Raw genomic sequence first — 16,279 nt, 5'->3', positions numbered from 1 at the left:
CGGAGCACTACTCGGGCCACTGACAAAGCACGAAAGTCAATAGCATTAGAATAGGATCATTACTTTATCCCAGCCCAGTTTTTCCTCCGTGCACGTGTACTAGTTTCACTACACTTGAATGACTTTGTGATAACATGCCAACAACCTCGGCTCCAACACTGGTCATGCTGATGATTCCAACATGGATGTTCTTACCTGAGGGTCTGTACTAAGGGCGCACATGGAACTGGCGCGCTTCATTCTGAGTGGAATAAAAAGAAACAGAAGCAATAAATAAAAACCTCAGGTCCACTTCTACAGCATCCATTCCAGCTGCTTGCAACTTTCATTATTCCTCTCCTACTCAAGACACAAGTTCCCTTTAGGAAACATAGCCATACATTATATAAGCATCACGCTGATAATATCAGTGCCTAATGAAACATGTGCACCGTTGTGACTAGTCATCATAGTCAGACACTAGCTGAACAAGTACCAAAGAACATCTGCAGATGTGTTACAAAGTAGGCTAGAATGAAGCACAGGGTTAACTAACATTTGTGGTGTTCAGTGACTACAAAGGGTGCCCATGTACTATTACATTATGGTACAGCACCAATCACAAGCATTCTGCCAAGAAACACTGCAGTGTTGAGATCTGTCAGAACAACACCATCTACTACAAACTACAAATATTACAATTTATTGTACTGCCTATTCTGAATTGATATAGACTAACAGTTCTTTTTGCACAGGAAGAACTGTGCCAATATTATGTATCTTTGATGTTAATGATGGCTCGTGTGTTGTAATTGCTGGTGACATGCTAAGGGAAACAGTTAAGCTTGTTTTTTATCGATAAATGCAAGACACCAACAGACAATGAATCCAAGAAAAACATAGGGGAAAATAACCGTTTTTTTTATATACTTAAGCATAGACAAAGGTTAACTGTATGGTAAAGTTGATACTTTTGATAGATGAAACGGGAAATGAATGTAAAAAAAGAGACAACTATGTTGTTAGTGGGAGCCCAATTCACAACCCCTTGCGCGATGCATGTGATGCTCTACCAATTGAGCTGCGGTTGTCAGCATTGGTATGTAAATACCCATGACAGTGGATGGCAGGACAGCCACTGCTACAGCTCAATTGGTAGAGGACTACTTGTGTCATGCCAAAGTCAAAAGTTCAGAATCCCTCAAGCAGTGAAATTGTCTTTTCCTCTACTTTCAGCTCCCTTGGTCTTCAATAGAATTATGCATTCATTATTTACAAAAAAGAAATGCTTAATTCCTTGGCCTTACCATTGGCTTCTTAACAGCAAGTTCAACTAGGGCACACAAAGCTACAACTGAAATAATTTTCTTCTCCTTAGCCACTGGTCAAAAGGAATGGGCAGCGACATATTCATTACTATACAGTGATTAACAGGGCTGAACAAGGAATGTCGCTGGAGCCAATGTTTGTACAAGGGGACCTGTCTACGTCTGGGCAGACTGATGAAGACTAGTCTCCTTGTCAAAACCTTTGCTCCAGCGTTATCCATTTCTTCGACCCACAGGTGATCCCTTCGAGCCTCCACCTTCCAGTGAACCTCTCTTGTTTTGGATTGTTACTACACAGGGGGTCTTTGTTGTCCCCTCAGCGAGAACACTTACAGAACACAAAAACATTTATACCACTCGGTTAGTTGAAACGAAATGACACAATATGACCCCCTACCAGCTTTGTCGACATTGTCTATGTCTTTAGTGTTCCGATATATAGTCGAACCCGGATATATCGAATCTGAAGGTGATCACAAGAAAGTTTGATATATAGGTAATTCGGTATATCAAATAAAAATTTTATACAGAAATTTTCAAGGAGATTTTACAGCTGTTTCATAGATACAATAATTTGATATATGTGGGTTCGATATATCCGGGTTCGACTGTATTCCGTAAATGGTACTAGTATACAGAAAGGCTACAACTGTCCAAGTTTCATCAAGGGTCAGTACAAAGAAGCATGGCGCATTAAGTACCAACCACAAACTTATGTGCATTGACAAAAAAAAAAGCATGATTTACAGCATGTACACAGCAATAGCCCCAGCTTTTAAGCACCCAAATACAGGGATAGTTTGGTCATTTGAAGGTGGGTGCAGGTAGGCAGTGCTTATGTAAGCAATGTGTCATCCCCAAAAAAAGGGAGGTCTTGGATAATATCTCCTACATTTGATGTACCATGTGGTATGTGCAGTACGAGCCACTGCTAAAGGGAACACCAAATTAGAATTTTGGTACTGATTACAGCTCAGTTTGACATGAACATGCGAGAAATTTTTTTACCTATACAAGCCTTCCTAACAGATCATATCAAACGCTCTTTTCTTATGAAGTTGACGATGCATTTGAGCTATGTTGGCTCGAGTATTAATTAGGTGTTCTCTTTTAGAGTGGACAATACTATACCGTAGTGGCCACATCCACCTTTTGCTCAATCCATTATAGCACTACAGGCAGAGCTAAGCTGCTAGAAAATGTCCAAGACCTGATCCTGCTATTGCTTACGACCATTGCTCAGTACAACAGCATCACAGTGGGCCAGAGGAAAGTGAATGACAGTTGTTGCAGTAGAATAATTAAAATACCCGACTGGTAGTACAGATTACAAAGTCACCCTCCTCGTACACCATGCTGCAGCTACGTGCAATCATGAAACAGCTGCCACCAGATGTTAGCAAGTCAAGGAATATGTTAGTAGGCACACAAAAGAAAAAGCGTGAAGGCAACAAGCAAGTCCTAAAAAAAACGTAACCGGAATACCAATGTAGGCACACACAACAGATGTCGCACACATTGCCCTCGCTTCAGCCACTGCAGACTTTTCGAGACAGCAGAAGCTACGACCAAGACATGGCATAGCAGTACATACACAGAGCCCGGTGAAAGGCAGGATTCATTAACACAGGACATAATGTACTGACAGATTCAGTCATTCAGCAATGCTCGATACATGGTGTGGCAAGCACATTGGAATGTTAAGAGTTGATATTGACTAAGGATGACTTCTCACTAATAGGTTTGCGCTGCAAGTCCTTGTAAATGAGCAGCAGTTTCTCTTTTCTTTACTTTGAGTAACTGCTCAAGGCAGTAATGAAACAAGTCCTTAAGCACCAGCATCGGCACTGTGGCCCTGACAGGTTAATCCTGCAACTATTATGAACACAGAACACCACATGCTGAATTTACAGTAACTGTTCCAGCAATGTTGGTTGTTACCATGCTACTACGATTTTTGACTTTTGACGAAGCCTTTACAAATGTGGTACAGCAAATAATGGGACTCGCACAAAGCACCACGATGGTAGTCACCCAGGAGATTCACACAGTACACATAAAGAGTGTTAGAAGCCACTGCTGGAAATTTTAGGGTGCATTCGCGTGCATTTCAAATTACAAATGGTCCACATCTGGACACATTCACAATTTATATCGAGAACTGACCTGACGTGAAATTTTGAAAGTATAACCTCCCCCCTACCTAAAATTTTAAATCAACACAACCCAAGGTAGACAGGGTTGTGCTTGTAGCACTGTCATGGACAAAAAAGGCCTTATGCTTGGATCAACTGAATAAAAGACAGCAAAAGTCTAGTGCAAATCCTCACTGTCATCCCTTCCTTGCACCTTGGATGCATTTGATGTGTAGTGACAGGTCAATGCTGTTTAAACGGAACATGCGCTACCTAATGACGCCTTTGGATTCTCCCTGTGCTTCCTTTCCCTCGCGACTCGTGTCCCTGTGTGTGGCTCAGGCATTGCAGCAATATGAACCTCATCACCCTACAGTAAGAGTCGGCCATTTGTTTATGACAGTGACTGCAATGACATGATGATACGACGGCACATTACAGCCTCAGTTGCTCGTGCGCCATAAAATCCTACATAACTATGATATGATGACGATTTAGATAGCACACTAGCAATACCCATGTTTGTGATGGGTTAATGTGGCCTTCCATGGCCACGTAAGTGCAGGCCACAACTGTGGCCTGCACTTCTTCCTACTTGGCGGAAATAGTTTGGTTGGCCAATTGATTGGTTGATGGCATCTAACACCTCAGAGCAGCACTGGTATTCTGTCAACTCGGGATTACGTTGGGCCACTTGGTGGTGCATTCAGAGCTTGGTGCAGAAGTGCTTTGGCATTCTGCCCCTGTCAAAATGCAACCACTATGCGCAGGAGTCGAACCCTTGTCCTTGTGCTCAGCAGAGCACCACAGCCACTGAGACAAGAGGGCAGTTTGGCAAAGAGGCTGTTTGAATGGGAGCAATAATAATCCCTCTATATTTGTTTGCTTTTCAACTTCCCTCACCAGTATTCATGACATGAACCTTGTTTTTCCTACATAAGCGAAACTAGGCAGTTCCGTTGTCTAGTTCAAAACCACAACATTTTCGTTGTAGCTCTGCCACCGAGGTTTCTCGGTGCCTGTGTGATCCGTAACAGAAACCTCTTCCAGGAACGTGGAGGAATGGAGTGCAGGCAAACAACCCTAGCATGTATTCTCAAGTTGCCATTGAGTGCAGAAGTGTGGGAAAGCAAAGCTACCAGATATTCCATTAAAGGAGAAACTGACACAAGCTTTGTCTTGATTTTTTTGCTCGTCAGATAGCTGCCAACTCTGCAATCATAGTATGACACTTCAACTCCTCAAATGTGTTACAAATCATGAATTATAACATAACAGCTATCTGATAAAGCAAGAAAGGAGAGGTATATAAACTTTTTGCATCAGTACCGCTTTAAGAGTGATCACACTTGACAGCATTCATTGCAGCGCAAGTTCCCTAGCAAGCTAAACAATGATTTAATAATGAAGCAGAAGTTCTTGCTTTGCTCCAAACATGTTTCTAAAGTAATAAGTTTACTCACTTGCCCAGGTAAGACATACAAGACCATACAGATTTTTCAGACACCTTGCAGTCACCCGAGGCCATACCAAAACCATGCACATAGCAGTTATTGCCACGGTGTGCTTGCTTGCTGCTTACAGTGGGAGTCCACAGAAAACGATTAAATAATAATTGGATAATAAAATAATAAAAATAAAGAACTGCCCAAAAATGGAAGTTCAAGAGACAAAGTGGCTCTGTTAGCTGTCGACCTTGAAAAATAGACACCACGTGCACCCAGGATATCCAACATTCACCAAAGAGAACACACTTGCAAAATGGTAGGCACAAGCAAGAAAGTGATAAGACTGAAAAATGCTAACTTCCAGAGTCCAAGCCACCAAAAACACTTAAGCCCTTCACATACCTTGCTGTACACACCAAACCAAAATTGACTATAATGTCAGGTGCACTGCACAGGACAAGCCCATGTAAATGAATGTTTTTAAAAGCATAGGGAGTTCCTGCAAGCAATGCCTAGTGAATGGCAAATCGTGTGAGCTTTTTGCAAAGCTTGGTGGCAGCATAAAACAGCATGGCCCATGGAAATGTGTGACTGAATAAAAATGCTATATTATTGGCATTAGGCCACTGGCAAAGATTATAGGGTGTATACATGTATCAATGTATGATCAATACACGTTGAATCGGATGTAGAATTGTACTATGTGTCTTCTGCTGTCCGTGTTAGTCAACTTGTGCCCATGCAGGCCCATTACCAGTGTTGCTATTTTTGCACATTTTCAACAAGAATTAGGAGACTTTTGACTTGGCTGGAGAAAATAGCTACGGCGGGGTAGCGGGCTTCATGATATGGAAAATACTAAAGAAATGGCACTATCTTGAAAGATGGCAAATTGCCCTCGAGAACCTGCACTACATACTGTGCTCAATGAAAAGAATAGTTACCTGAGTAGCAATAAAAATTAAGCCAACGTTGACCCAATATTGTGAATATGGGGCCCAATAGTACTACTCCCAATATGATCCATCGTAGAGTCAATATTGGCTTGGCATTCTGTGCTGCTGAAGTGGCAAGATAGCAGTTCAAATCTGGATGCACTGATGAGACCCATACAAGGAAAAGCAGGGGAACTCAACAGAACTCTGGTTTCAGAACTCAGAAAAGATGATACACACTAACATGGTGCATTCCTGGAAACTACAGCTTCACACGGCGGTCGATGCCACAGTCTACTTGGAGAAGACAGTAGCTTTTTCCAGCTTCCTCAGCCACTGTTTCGTAGTTGGCAGGTTAAAACATTTTCTTAAAAAGATTACTTCGCCGAGATCACTTGCACCCAAACAGATCCTGGAGCCACCACCTCTGGAGCCACCTGACACTTCATGGATGACAAATCCTTAACACCAGTCCGCGGCCATGTCAACATGTTGGATTTCACTCCCAGCTTCCAAAACTCAACCTAGACAGCATCGCAAAGCAGCAGCCTGTAATGAGATTGCAGCAGACCAGACTCCTCACTAGTTCCTGGTGCTCTGGAGCAGCTGGGGTAATGAACCCCGGAATTTTCTTGGGCATACAAAACACAATCCAAGAACTTGCAGAAGCCCCAGGCTGTACATGGCTGGGAAACAGGACAGCCTTTTGCCAAGAGGATGTGGAGCATTTAGTTGCCAAGCAGACTTGCCTCTCCAAGTCAAGGCTACACTGAAAGTGTCCAAGCCCAGCAAAGTGTTGATTCTGAAACCCCTAACCTGGCCCCTCACTGGACCTTGTTGGAAATTTTGACTATACACTGGAAGTTGCGAAGGGCCATCCAGGTAGCATTCTGCTACAGAAATTTGTTTAAGTGCTTACTATACTCGCGGACAACTTTCTGTGGCAACGAAGGGAAAGCTACAGGCGCATGGATGCTGCACATGTGTTACCGCGCCAAGTAGTCCAACAGCATTTGACAGTGCTTTTGGTTGCTCGGAACAGACGCTGAATCGACGCAGCTTCCACGTGCGACAGTTTCACGTTTGCCCAGACGTGGAAGGGAAAAGCCGCACAATAATTAAACTTTTGCACTCAATGTTGTGTTGTGTCTTAACTGTTGCTAATAAGCTGTTTATGTTTTCTCCTCGCCAGCCTAAACCAACGTGGATTAAAACGCGGCACACTTTTCAGAAGCGCTCTCGCTTGTGCGCGCTTTGCCTCCGTAGCTTTCCCTTCGTTGCCACAGAAAGTTGTCCCCGAGTATAATGGTGAAGGAAGAAGCAGATGAAATGTTGCATGCAGATGGTGCAAGAAGGTGAGCTGCTCTCCTTACAGCACAGCCTCTCTCCAACTGCCTCAACAGGCGATGTTCCTCTGTTGCCTTCTTCCTTATTGGAGCCCAGGGGCTACACAACATTTGTGCCGTGACCCCCCTCTTCCTTTTTTTTCTCTGTACCTTTCTTGCTCTGCAGCTTGAACCAGTGCAAATTTTGGACGCTCTGCATTTCATGGAAGTCCCCAAGTTATTTGTGTTGCTGCTAGCGATTTGTGCATGACAGGTGTGATGCGTGATGCGGTGGCGAGGCATCGTCTCTGCTGGAGGGCAGAGGTGCTTATGTTAAGCTGTTGCCATGGCGGCCAATCTAAGTGTCAACATGATCATCTGCTCTTTTTGCCAAGATTATGCCAGCATGTTTAAGACATGCACCTTTTCTATAATGTGCCTGCTTGAGAGTCAAGAAGCAGCATTCTTTATCCCAGGCTCTCAGCGGCGCAAAATCTTTCTCTTGTTCAAGTCAGGTGAGGTGGTTTGGCATGGACAGCTCTTGGGACTAAGTGTGTGTGGGAGATTCTATAAGAACTCGATAAAAACCTGGGGCTGTTTGCTTGTACATGACAAGTCGTCAAGCAATGATGGGATCACTTTATCCTATGGCCTATGCATGCTACAACTGGCTTTTGTTAAAGTCACTAGCTTATCTGCATTCCTTTCATGATTAAGCAGGAAACTTAAATGCTGTCCTCATATCCAATTAGGTGTTATACATTTGGGCTGGTTACCATAGGTGCAGTGGGGACACAAGCTCAACACACCAACTTGTGACACAACTTGCATGTATGACCGAACCACATCTGATGTACATTGCCTACAAGTGTTCCATGCTTAAAAGAACGAGGACACACAGGACACAGCACTGCGCTTGTCACGTCGCAGCCTTCCTTGGGTACGGTGCTTGATTTTGATGTCAAAGAGACACATTCTTCAAAATGCAAAAAAAAAAAACTTGTTACAGGCTATTATGCCCTAGGTTTCCTTGGCCCAATAACCAAGTATGAATTACCTGTTACAAACTGAATGAATTAAAGATAGCTGTACCATGTGTGGATGAAAGACCAAAGGAGAAGCATAGGTGGGAAGCCACAAGAACTGGCCCTCTCCAATGCAACTCAAAGTCCACAGCACACCAGTTTGGCAACACAGAGTAGTCCAAATTGATGCAAAAATTACTCCTCCTTTTCTTAGTCCCACTGTTGCCATTGTGTAAACCAGACAACTTTCACTTGCAAAGGTTTTCCTCAGAGAACCTCATTAAAAGCAGCTAGAAGCAGACAAGCGAAGACCTCACAAGCCAGGGCTGCTGACTGGGCCTTCCCCCCGGCACTTACCGTGCGGCGAGATCATCGTCGTGGGCAAAGTCGCTGCCCCTGAGCCTCTGCACCAGCTTTGCACTGCCGCGGCGGATGGAAGCCCGCAGCTTGCCCAGCGAGCTGCTCCGCTTCAATCGGCCATTCTGAGACCCCCGCCAAGGCCGAATCACAACGTCCCAGGGGGAAGGTGGTGGTGGTGGTGGTGGGGGGTGCGCGGATGGTGGGAGAGAATAAAAACAAAAGAAGAAGGGGGACAGAGAGAGACCGAAATAGGAGATGGAAGGATGGAGAAATGAAGAGGCGTCAGCCAGTGGGACGGCACGGAGAAGGGGGACGCGACAGAATGCATGGTCAGGTCAGAGTGGAGAGTGACAGAAATGGGAGATAAAAAAAGGGGGGACAGAAGGGGAGGAGGAAAGGTGTTAAAAGGGTGATCTGACTTTGTATTCGCGAGGAAAGGCAAAGAAAGGACACGGAGCACAAACGGAAGCAAAAGAGCACGGAAGTGCACCCTTTTGCACCCATTTTACTCACGTTGCTTCCGCTTGCCTTTCCTTGCGAAGCGAAGGGGGTTAGGCAACCATGCTGTACTGCCCACCATGACGTGTATGTTCGTACAAAATGGCCACTCGCGGGTTCTCAAGTAAATGTGAAGATGAGAGAGCAGGACTGTTCATAGACTGTTGCGTCGCCCACAATGTCGAGTTGAATTCCCATATATATTGAAGGCACAGGAGAGGCTGAGAGTTCAAAAGCTCCCGAATCTCTCACTAATGTATTATCACGCACGTCTTTCATGTCTTGTGAGCAATGTGTGTCCAATAGACCATTGCCATTTTTTGAAAAATGAAAAGGCCGGACCAAAGCTATTTGATATGTCTGTGTACAAGTACAGAAATATTTTTCCAGGCTTGAAAAGAAGCCCGCAAGTTTACAAAACAAAAACAAACTGGCTGGTAATTTACAAACATGTACCAGAAAGACATCTGTCTCACGACATGCATCAAACATGGCATACCAACCACTTCAAAGAGAGGCTGCCAGCCACAGCATGTTTTGTGACTTCAAAACAATGACTAACACCAGCTGTTTCCAACTTTAAGAGCAAATAGTGAAGCCTATAATTAGAGCTTATTATTATCATCTAAACTGTTAAAACTTGGCTGTGCATGTACATTTTCTGTGTTTAACTAAAGACACAACTTTGTTTTTTTCTGGCTATATATATTTTAAGAAACTGTCTTTCTATTTTCTACAGAATTATTTATACTACTACTTAATTATTTTTCTGAAAATTCAACAATATTGCTAGATGAAGCATTATGCTATGTCACCTGTTGACACTTTCACAAAGGCCTAAAGTTGCTATAGTCGTTAACAACTCAAAAGATAGCAGCACAAAAATGGTAGTACCATCCCGAGGAAGATGCTATCATCGTAGGGACCAGGCATGCAATGTGATGACTGTTAAAATCTAGTGACAAGCGTTGCCAGGTGAAATCACAATGATACAGCCGTGACCAAGGGCGCATAATTTCTATTTTGATCCAACTATTTCATAGTTGTGCTGAGTGCAAATGTGCTTTAGTGCTTGTTACGTAATTTAATACTAATTCTATGGCATATCAGCCCTGCTCACATGGTGTGAAACTAATATTAAAGTTGCAAAACTTCCACATATTAATTCTCCACCCCCTTTTTTTTCTATCCGAACTGTCCTGAAATATTTACATTTTTGGGGCGCATACATCTTACAGTGTGGTTTTATTGGTGCCACCTCGTTTTATTTTTTTGTTGTATTAAATAAAAACACTGAAGTGAACCTATCACAAACATTGCTAACACTGCGCTATTCGAATGAGTAATCCTAGCCTATGTCGGCAAGCCAAATGGAAGGTACAAGCCCAGGAAAGCATGACCGAAGATCCATCAGCACACCATGCTTGGAATATAGCCGCAACTATCAAATGTAACTATTTGCATAAGGTATTACAGCGATAGGACGAAAAGTAACTCCTAGCTTGTGAAGACTACCAACACTTTAGCGTTATGCAGCAATAAAGGTTATCACATCCAGTTATGCCACACTGACTCAAGAGAGCAAAAGATACACAAACAAAGTAAAAGAATAAGAATATCACATGAAAGTTGATTGCCTGTGCAGAGGCTACATAATCTAAAATTACTTACTAATGAAGTGGCATTGCAAGCACAACAATGTGAATTGGCCCTGCATGTTCAAGTACAGTTCTGCACACTATGACAGGGAGCACATACTTAAAGTGCAAAAGTTGTTGTTTGTTGAGTGCAAAAACGGATACCACAATGGGCACCATTATCCAGACACTGAGAGAGAACGCAACTTTTATATGAACATCAGCTAGGTGCTCCCTGTAAAGTGGGGCCACCATACTGCTAGAAAGACACAGGCACAATTCCAAGAGCAGCCGTTGCAATGGAGTTAGCTTGCGCACACGTTGTTGTATTCAGCTGCGGGCTGGTGGGGACTTTTGGTGCCACGCAGTAACCGCATAACAATAGAAGCCCTTCGTAAAGGTAGACTACACTGTTTGTTTACTAAGCACTGCTCCCAGAACAAGATTAATAAGCCAATTGGTTCATCAGCACGCATTTTGAAAGCAACACTGTCACGAGGGCCGAATTCAAAGTATTATTGCACAATATGAGTAAAGCCAACTGTACAAAAGCAAATACATACAAATTTACAGTACTAATGCTGAAAATAAAATTTACATGCGCTCAGGCTCATGAATTTAGGGAAAGATGTGCCTTTGGGTCTCCTGCATCTCCTGAAACGGCTTTCTATTCTTATAGATTTTATGCTTTTTGATGCATGGCCCCCAAGATAATACAGAAATGTTTTTATGCTGTCGTTTTGGCAAAGTGACACTGTGTTCCTGTGTGGTCTTTTTGGCAAGGCAATGCTTTCTAATAAGCATTGTTAAACAGCCTATCCGGCCCTTCTATGGGACACAATAAATTTTTTTTACAAAGACAGCTGATGCTGAAACTGAATGCGCGAAACCGTTTAACTCTACGACCTGCGGGATGTGTTGCACAGTCATAAAGGATGCCTTTAAGAATGACCTGCACACCATGCCCTGGCAGGAGTGTCCAGTCTGCTGCTGCTAATGGGAGTGTATTAATGCCTCTTGCTATTAATTAATGCCTCTTGCTATTAATGCCTTGTGCGTGTCTCAAATGCACGCCGATGGATAGTAGCAAGGCACACCCAGTACAGTGAAAAATAAAGAAAACATTAATAAATTAACTATCCTGAAACAACCGAATTAAGTTTGTTTACTTGGCGAAACAAAAAATGTGGTTAGTCAACTGTGTCATCACTGTTTGCATTGTCCATGCTTTTATGCGCTGCTGCCCCTTCCCTTCTACTCTAGAGACCACTGTGCCAGAGTTACACACAACATAAAATGCCTAACTCCACTTCATGCTTTTAAACTTAGCTACAATACTTTAACAGAACTAAGATGCAGTTGAGGGCTGTGAAAGACTAACACGGCATAAGGCCAGTTACTGACATGGCATTAGGCATAATGTTACTTTGGTTGATACAGGTAACAAGGTAATTTAGAGATCTCTGGGGGAGGCTTACATCATGGTATGAAACTCAAAACAATTACGATGATTGAAAATCATTATCATGAGCGCTTGTGTGGGGATGCATCGACCAGCCTAGAGTCACACTTCACTGCAATGAGTGCATTACACATGCTTTCATTGTGACAAAGTGCGACTACTATAGGCACCTGAAATGGTGTAGGTGCAAAATTTATATTTAAGGATGGGAATTGAGCCCATGACCTCTCGCTCAGCCGCAGAACACGATAGCTGCAGAGCCATATTATGTCAAGCCACTAGCACGACCGTTGCGAATGCAACATTTTATTAAATCATCCAGTATGAATTTGAGCCTTGGCATTTTGAAACACAGAGGTAACGCTCAAGCACCATTTTGCAAAGCTTGTGAACTAGAACCTTTAGAGGAGGCAACTTTCAACATGCATCTCCCCTTAAATACAATGATTCTGTGGGGTCAAAGTTCTGCTGAATGTACGTGAAAAGAAAAGCGTCCCTAAAGAGTGAAACTGAGGGTAACACCTTACATGGCACCGAAATGAGGTCACACACAGGCACATTAGAAAAGCCTGGAATATACAGTTGCAAACAGTCTTCAAACAGTCAGCTGTTAGGGAAGCCAAACACAGTGTCCTGAATCAAGGTTTCTTTGTAAGCAAATGAAATGGAGCATTGGCAGTACCTTGTGACAAGCGACCAGGAAGTGAAAACTACATATGTCAAGCTTTGTCATCTAAAAGGGCCACGTTAACACTGTACTCGTCAATAATGCAAATTCAAGAGAAAATTATTTACTTAACATCCTAATCATAAACTTGACCATTAGGTCAAGTCTTAAGTCCAATAACAGTATTTCAAGGCATGTTTGGGGCAAAATAAAATTACTGGACTAAAACAACTTGCAGCTCATTCTTGAAAAACAGGAAAACACTTCACATTAAAAAAGAACACACCAACCTCTCTACAGCCCCTTACAAAGCTAGTCCTCGTAACATGTGCCAATTCGTCCACCATGATGCTGTCAGATGGCCTGTTACATTAAAAGCTCCAATATGTGCTACACACAATTTCATTTGCTTGACAATAGATTCACAAGAACAGGAGCAAAACATCGACAGTAACCCAAGATGCAATGCACACTTGCTGCAATGTCAGGGATCGCCCCTGGACCAAGTAAACAGGCAAAAATGTGTAAATGTAGCGAGAGCATGCGCAGTTAACTGCCCAATGCACATATAAAAGCTCGGCAAACCAGCACATTCCAGAAGTTGAGTTGCAAACAACAGATGCAAAGCCAACGCAGCTAACGTTAGCGCAGCAGCGCTAAGTAATGAGATGCAAGCAGTAATGTGCCAACAACTTATGGAAGCCGCCTGCTGTATGAGCTGCAAGGAATTTACAGCTTAAATGGTGATGATCAAAGCTTGAACCTAATGCACGCTAGTTGTTCTGAACACAGGGGCCACACCTTGGCTGCTACAACATTACCAGGACACGATTTGAATCAATTTTGTATTAGTGTTCTGTAAAGAAAAGTGCCAGGTAAACATGACTCTTCAACTAGATCGTTTGCTCATTCGATACCCTAATTTTGCACATAGGTAGCATTACAGGATGCATCTAGTTTGATGATGATGATCACAACACTGGTCTGTTTTGTGCAAAGTAAATCAGATGTATGTGATCATCTGTGGCGATGCCAGACAAAAGAATGTCCACTTCCCTACAACAAAACAGTGGCACAAAACACAACCCACGCTGTGCTTCATTATAATAGTCGCAGGTAGCACTACCACTCCTCTCACTGAGACAACTGCTTTTTCCGCATCATACTGCCTCAGACTTACTTTTGATTGGTTTTGGAAAAAACAGGCAAGTAGTGTACTTAAAAGTGACATTAAACTGCACGCACCATGAAATGCACCTTCTCTACGAATTAGAGCATGACTGAGCTACCAGATTTGGTAGAAGAGCCATGTAAACAAGTGCCTCATAATACTCGACATTTTCACAGCTGTCTGTTGAATGGAGCTATTATTCTGTATGTTGAATGGAGCTACTGAATGGAGCTATTAGAGTTTCAGTTTGTCCGTAAACTTCTTAATGTTTGCGGAGAATTACTGGGTTGCCGGAGCCATGGAGAGCAGTTGCAAAGCTGGTAGCGGCATCCTGTCGTGATTTGTCCAACTACAATGTCTTTGCTCTTTTTTTTTTTTATGTGGCCTCAGTGTCATCGTTGAAAAAATATCATAATAAGTATTGCACTTTAGCAATTACGTTGTTACTAATACTTTACACCAGCAGTGATGTAGAACATTATAAGTCAATGCAGTATTATTTTTGGCGCTCTCCGGTTAGAGACTACGTCACCAGATGTAGCTACCAGTGTTGTTGCTGCCATGCACATCTACAGGAACCTGGTAATCCACAAACATTAGGAAGGTTATGGACAAACTATAAAACTCCATTACTTAGGCATCATTTAGCAGTGGATGTGATGGCCTGTCTCAATGGTGTGCCCAATCCTTCCCCTCCACCTTGTTCACCTGACATATGTTGACTGGCAACATTTGCAAGAAGTTAAAGATTTAAGAGACTAACGAAACTGATTACATACGCTCACAAGGTACCAAGTAAAGAGATTCACCAAAAGCAGGGGCTTCTTACGCCACGGTGTAAATACTGGTGGTTGCACCAACTTGAATTCCAGTGCTCACCATCTCCTTAATGTGTTAAAGCGTGTTAGTTAAGCTTGTGATACTTTCACTGCATTCTGAAATCGATAAAAGCTCAACCAGGCAACCTATGGTTACTTCTGCTGCGTCATTGTACCAAAGCATGAGAAGGGTATTGCCATGTCCACCAATATAATGCTAATGTCATTTGGCAATGTTCTTCTGGTGCATAATTCAGAATGGGAGGTTTCACCTGCCAATAGGACTGCTTTTCCCTTCAAACAAGTGTAGGTGGAGTTCGGCATGAGTGACTTCACTGGACTAGCTGTGTAGAACTGTGTAATTGCTCATTGCATCAGTGTCCCTTTAGAGGGGCAAGAAACTCTAGGATAAGGCGCTGTGAACGTACAAACAATGCCTTCAAACCTGCTTGTATTTAGCCTTGAAGTTTTGTTACCTCAACACCTCTGCAAAATAAGCGATAAAATGTAGCAGAAAGTACACCCATGGTGTTCTGCACTTCACAAAAAAGGCACAAAGTACCCCCATAATTAGTCATGGTGAAATAAACTCCGAAACTATCATCAAATGGCAAACAAGCTGTAAAGGCACAGAAGCAAATGAGATGCTGAGAAAGTGAGTAAAATGAAAGCAGGCAACACAGCCTCAAGACTGCGGGTGTCACAAAATGTGGAGAAAGTAAATCTTAAAAAGAAACAAGCGTGCCAGCGGTTGGTGGGTATGCAAGTTCAGATGACAAAGTGATCAAAACAAGAGTGGGGCCACATTCTTAACAGATTACTCTAGAGGATATTTTCATTTTTGCGCAATTGGGTTTGACTCCCCCGCAACATTTCACTGGAGCAATAGCCATCACATATGCTGGCTAAACCAATCAATGCACATCGAAAGCAATATCGACTAAAGCGATCAATCAAGAATACAGCCCCTATAAAGGCATTAGGGTAAAACACCCCAAAGCCTGTGAGTCGTGCAGGCACGGTTTCCATAGTTGGCAAGGGTTGAAGTGTTTGGCCACAACTATGCAAGATACTGTGCACGGTGACGGCAAAAATACTAGTGCGACATTTATGGACTGTGTGAACTACAAACAGTTAGGGCACACATGCTACAGACAACACTCACTGAAGTGCAGGAGTGTTTAGCTTGCAGAACGTTTATACTGGTGTGTGAACGTGTGTGTGGGCCTCAATTATTATTCTAGTACACACCAAAGTAAAATGAAGGTAATTAATTGTGCTTGAACTGAGAAAGAGTTATAGCTAGCACACCCAGTGCAATAGCGACATGCTTCTCTGAGCAGTGTGTGAGAACAGAATTGCCAGCAAAGTGTAGGCATATTTCCTCCCACTTGCAGAAGTCAGCAGCTTATCTCAGCTTAGTCAAACCTTAGTGATCACACTAAAGTTGTCTCTGACTTGACATACATTTGTTCATGCCTTAAGTAATTG

The 16,279-nt window shown here is 42.9% G+C and overlaps 1 protein-coding gene across 5 annotated transcripts in view; it reads right to left on the bottom strand.

Annotated features, from left to right (window-relative positions):
- The window catches only part of LOC119458616 (kinesin light chain), a 441,510-nt gene that overhangs the window by 4,751 nt on the left and 420,480 nt on the right, over positions 1-16,279 (bottom strand). For all 5 annotated transcript variants that reach the window (XM_049671311.1, XM_049671310.1, XM_049671309.1 and 2 more), the window contains 2 exons: positions 8,533-8,657; positions 196-241 (listed from right to left, as the gene is read on the bottom strand). In XM_049671311.1, the coding sequence (XP_049527268.1) occupies positions 196-241; positions 8,533-8,657 (171 nt within the window). The remainder of the gene's footprint in view (positions 1-195; positions 242-8,532; positions 8,658-16,279) is intronic.

The sequence above is a fragment of the Dermacentor silvarum genome, chromosome 7 (assembly GCF_013339745.2).
Source record: "Dermacentor silvarum isolate Dsil-2018 chromosome 7, BIME_Dsil_1.4, whole genome shotgun sequence".
NCBI classification, from domain to species: Eukaryota; Metazoa; Arthropoda; class Arachnida; order Ixodida; family Ixodidae; genus Dermacentor; species Dermacentor silvarum.
The sequence above is the reverse complement of the archived record's forward strand: the minus strand, read 5'-3'. Positions and strand labels throughout refer to the sequence as shown.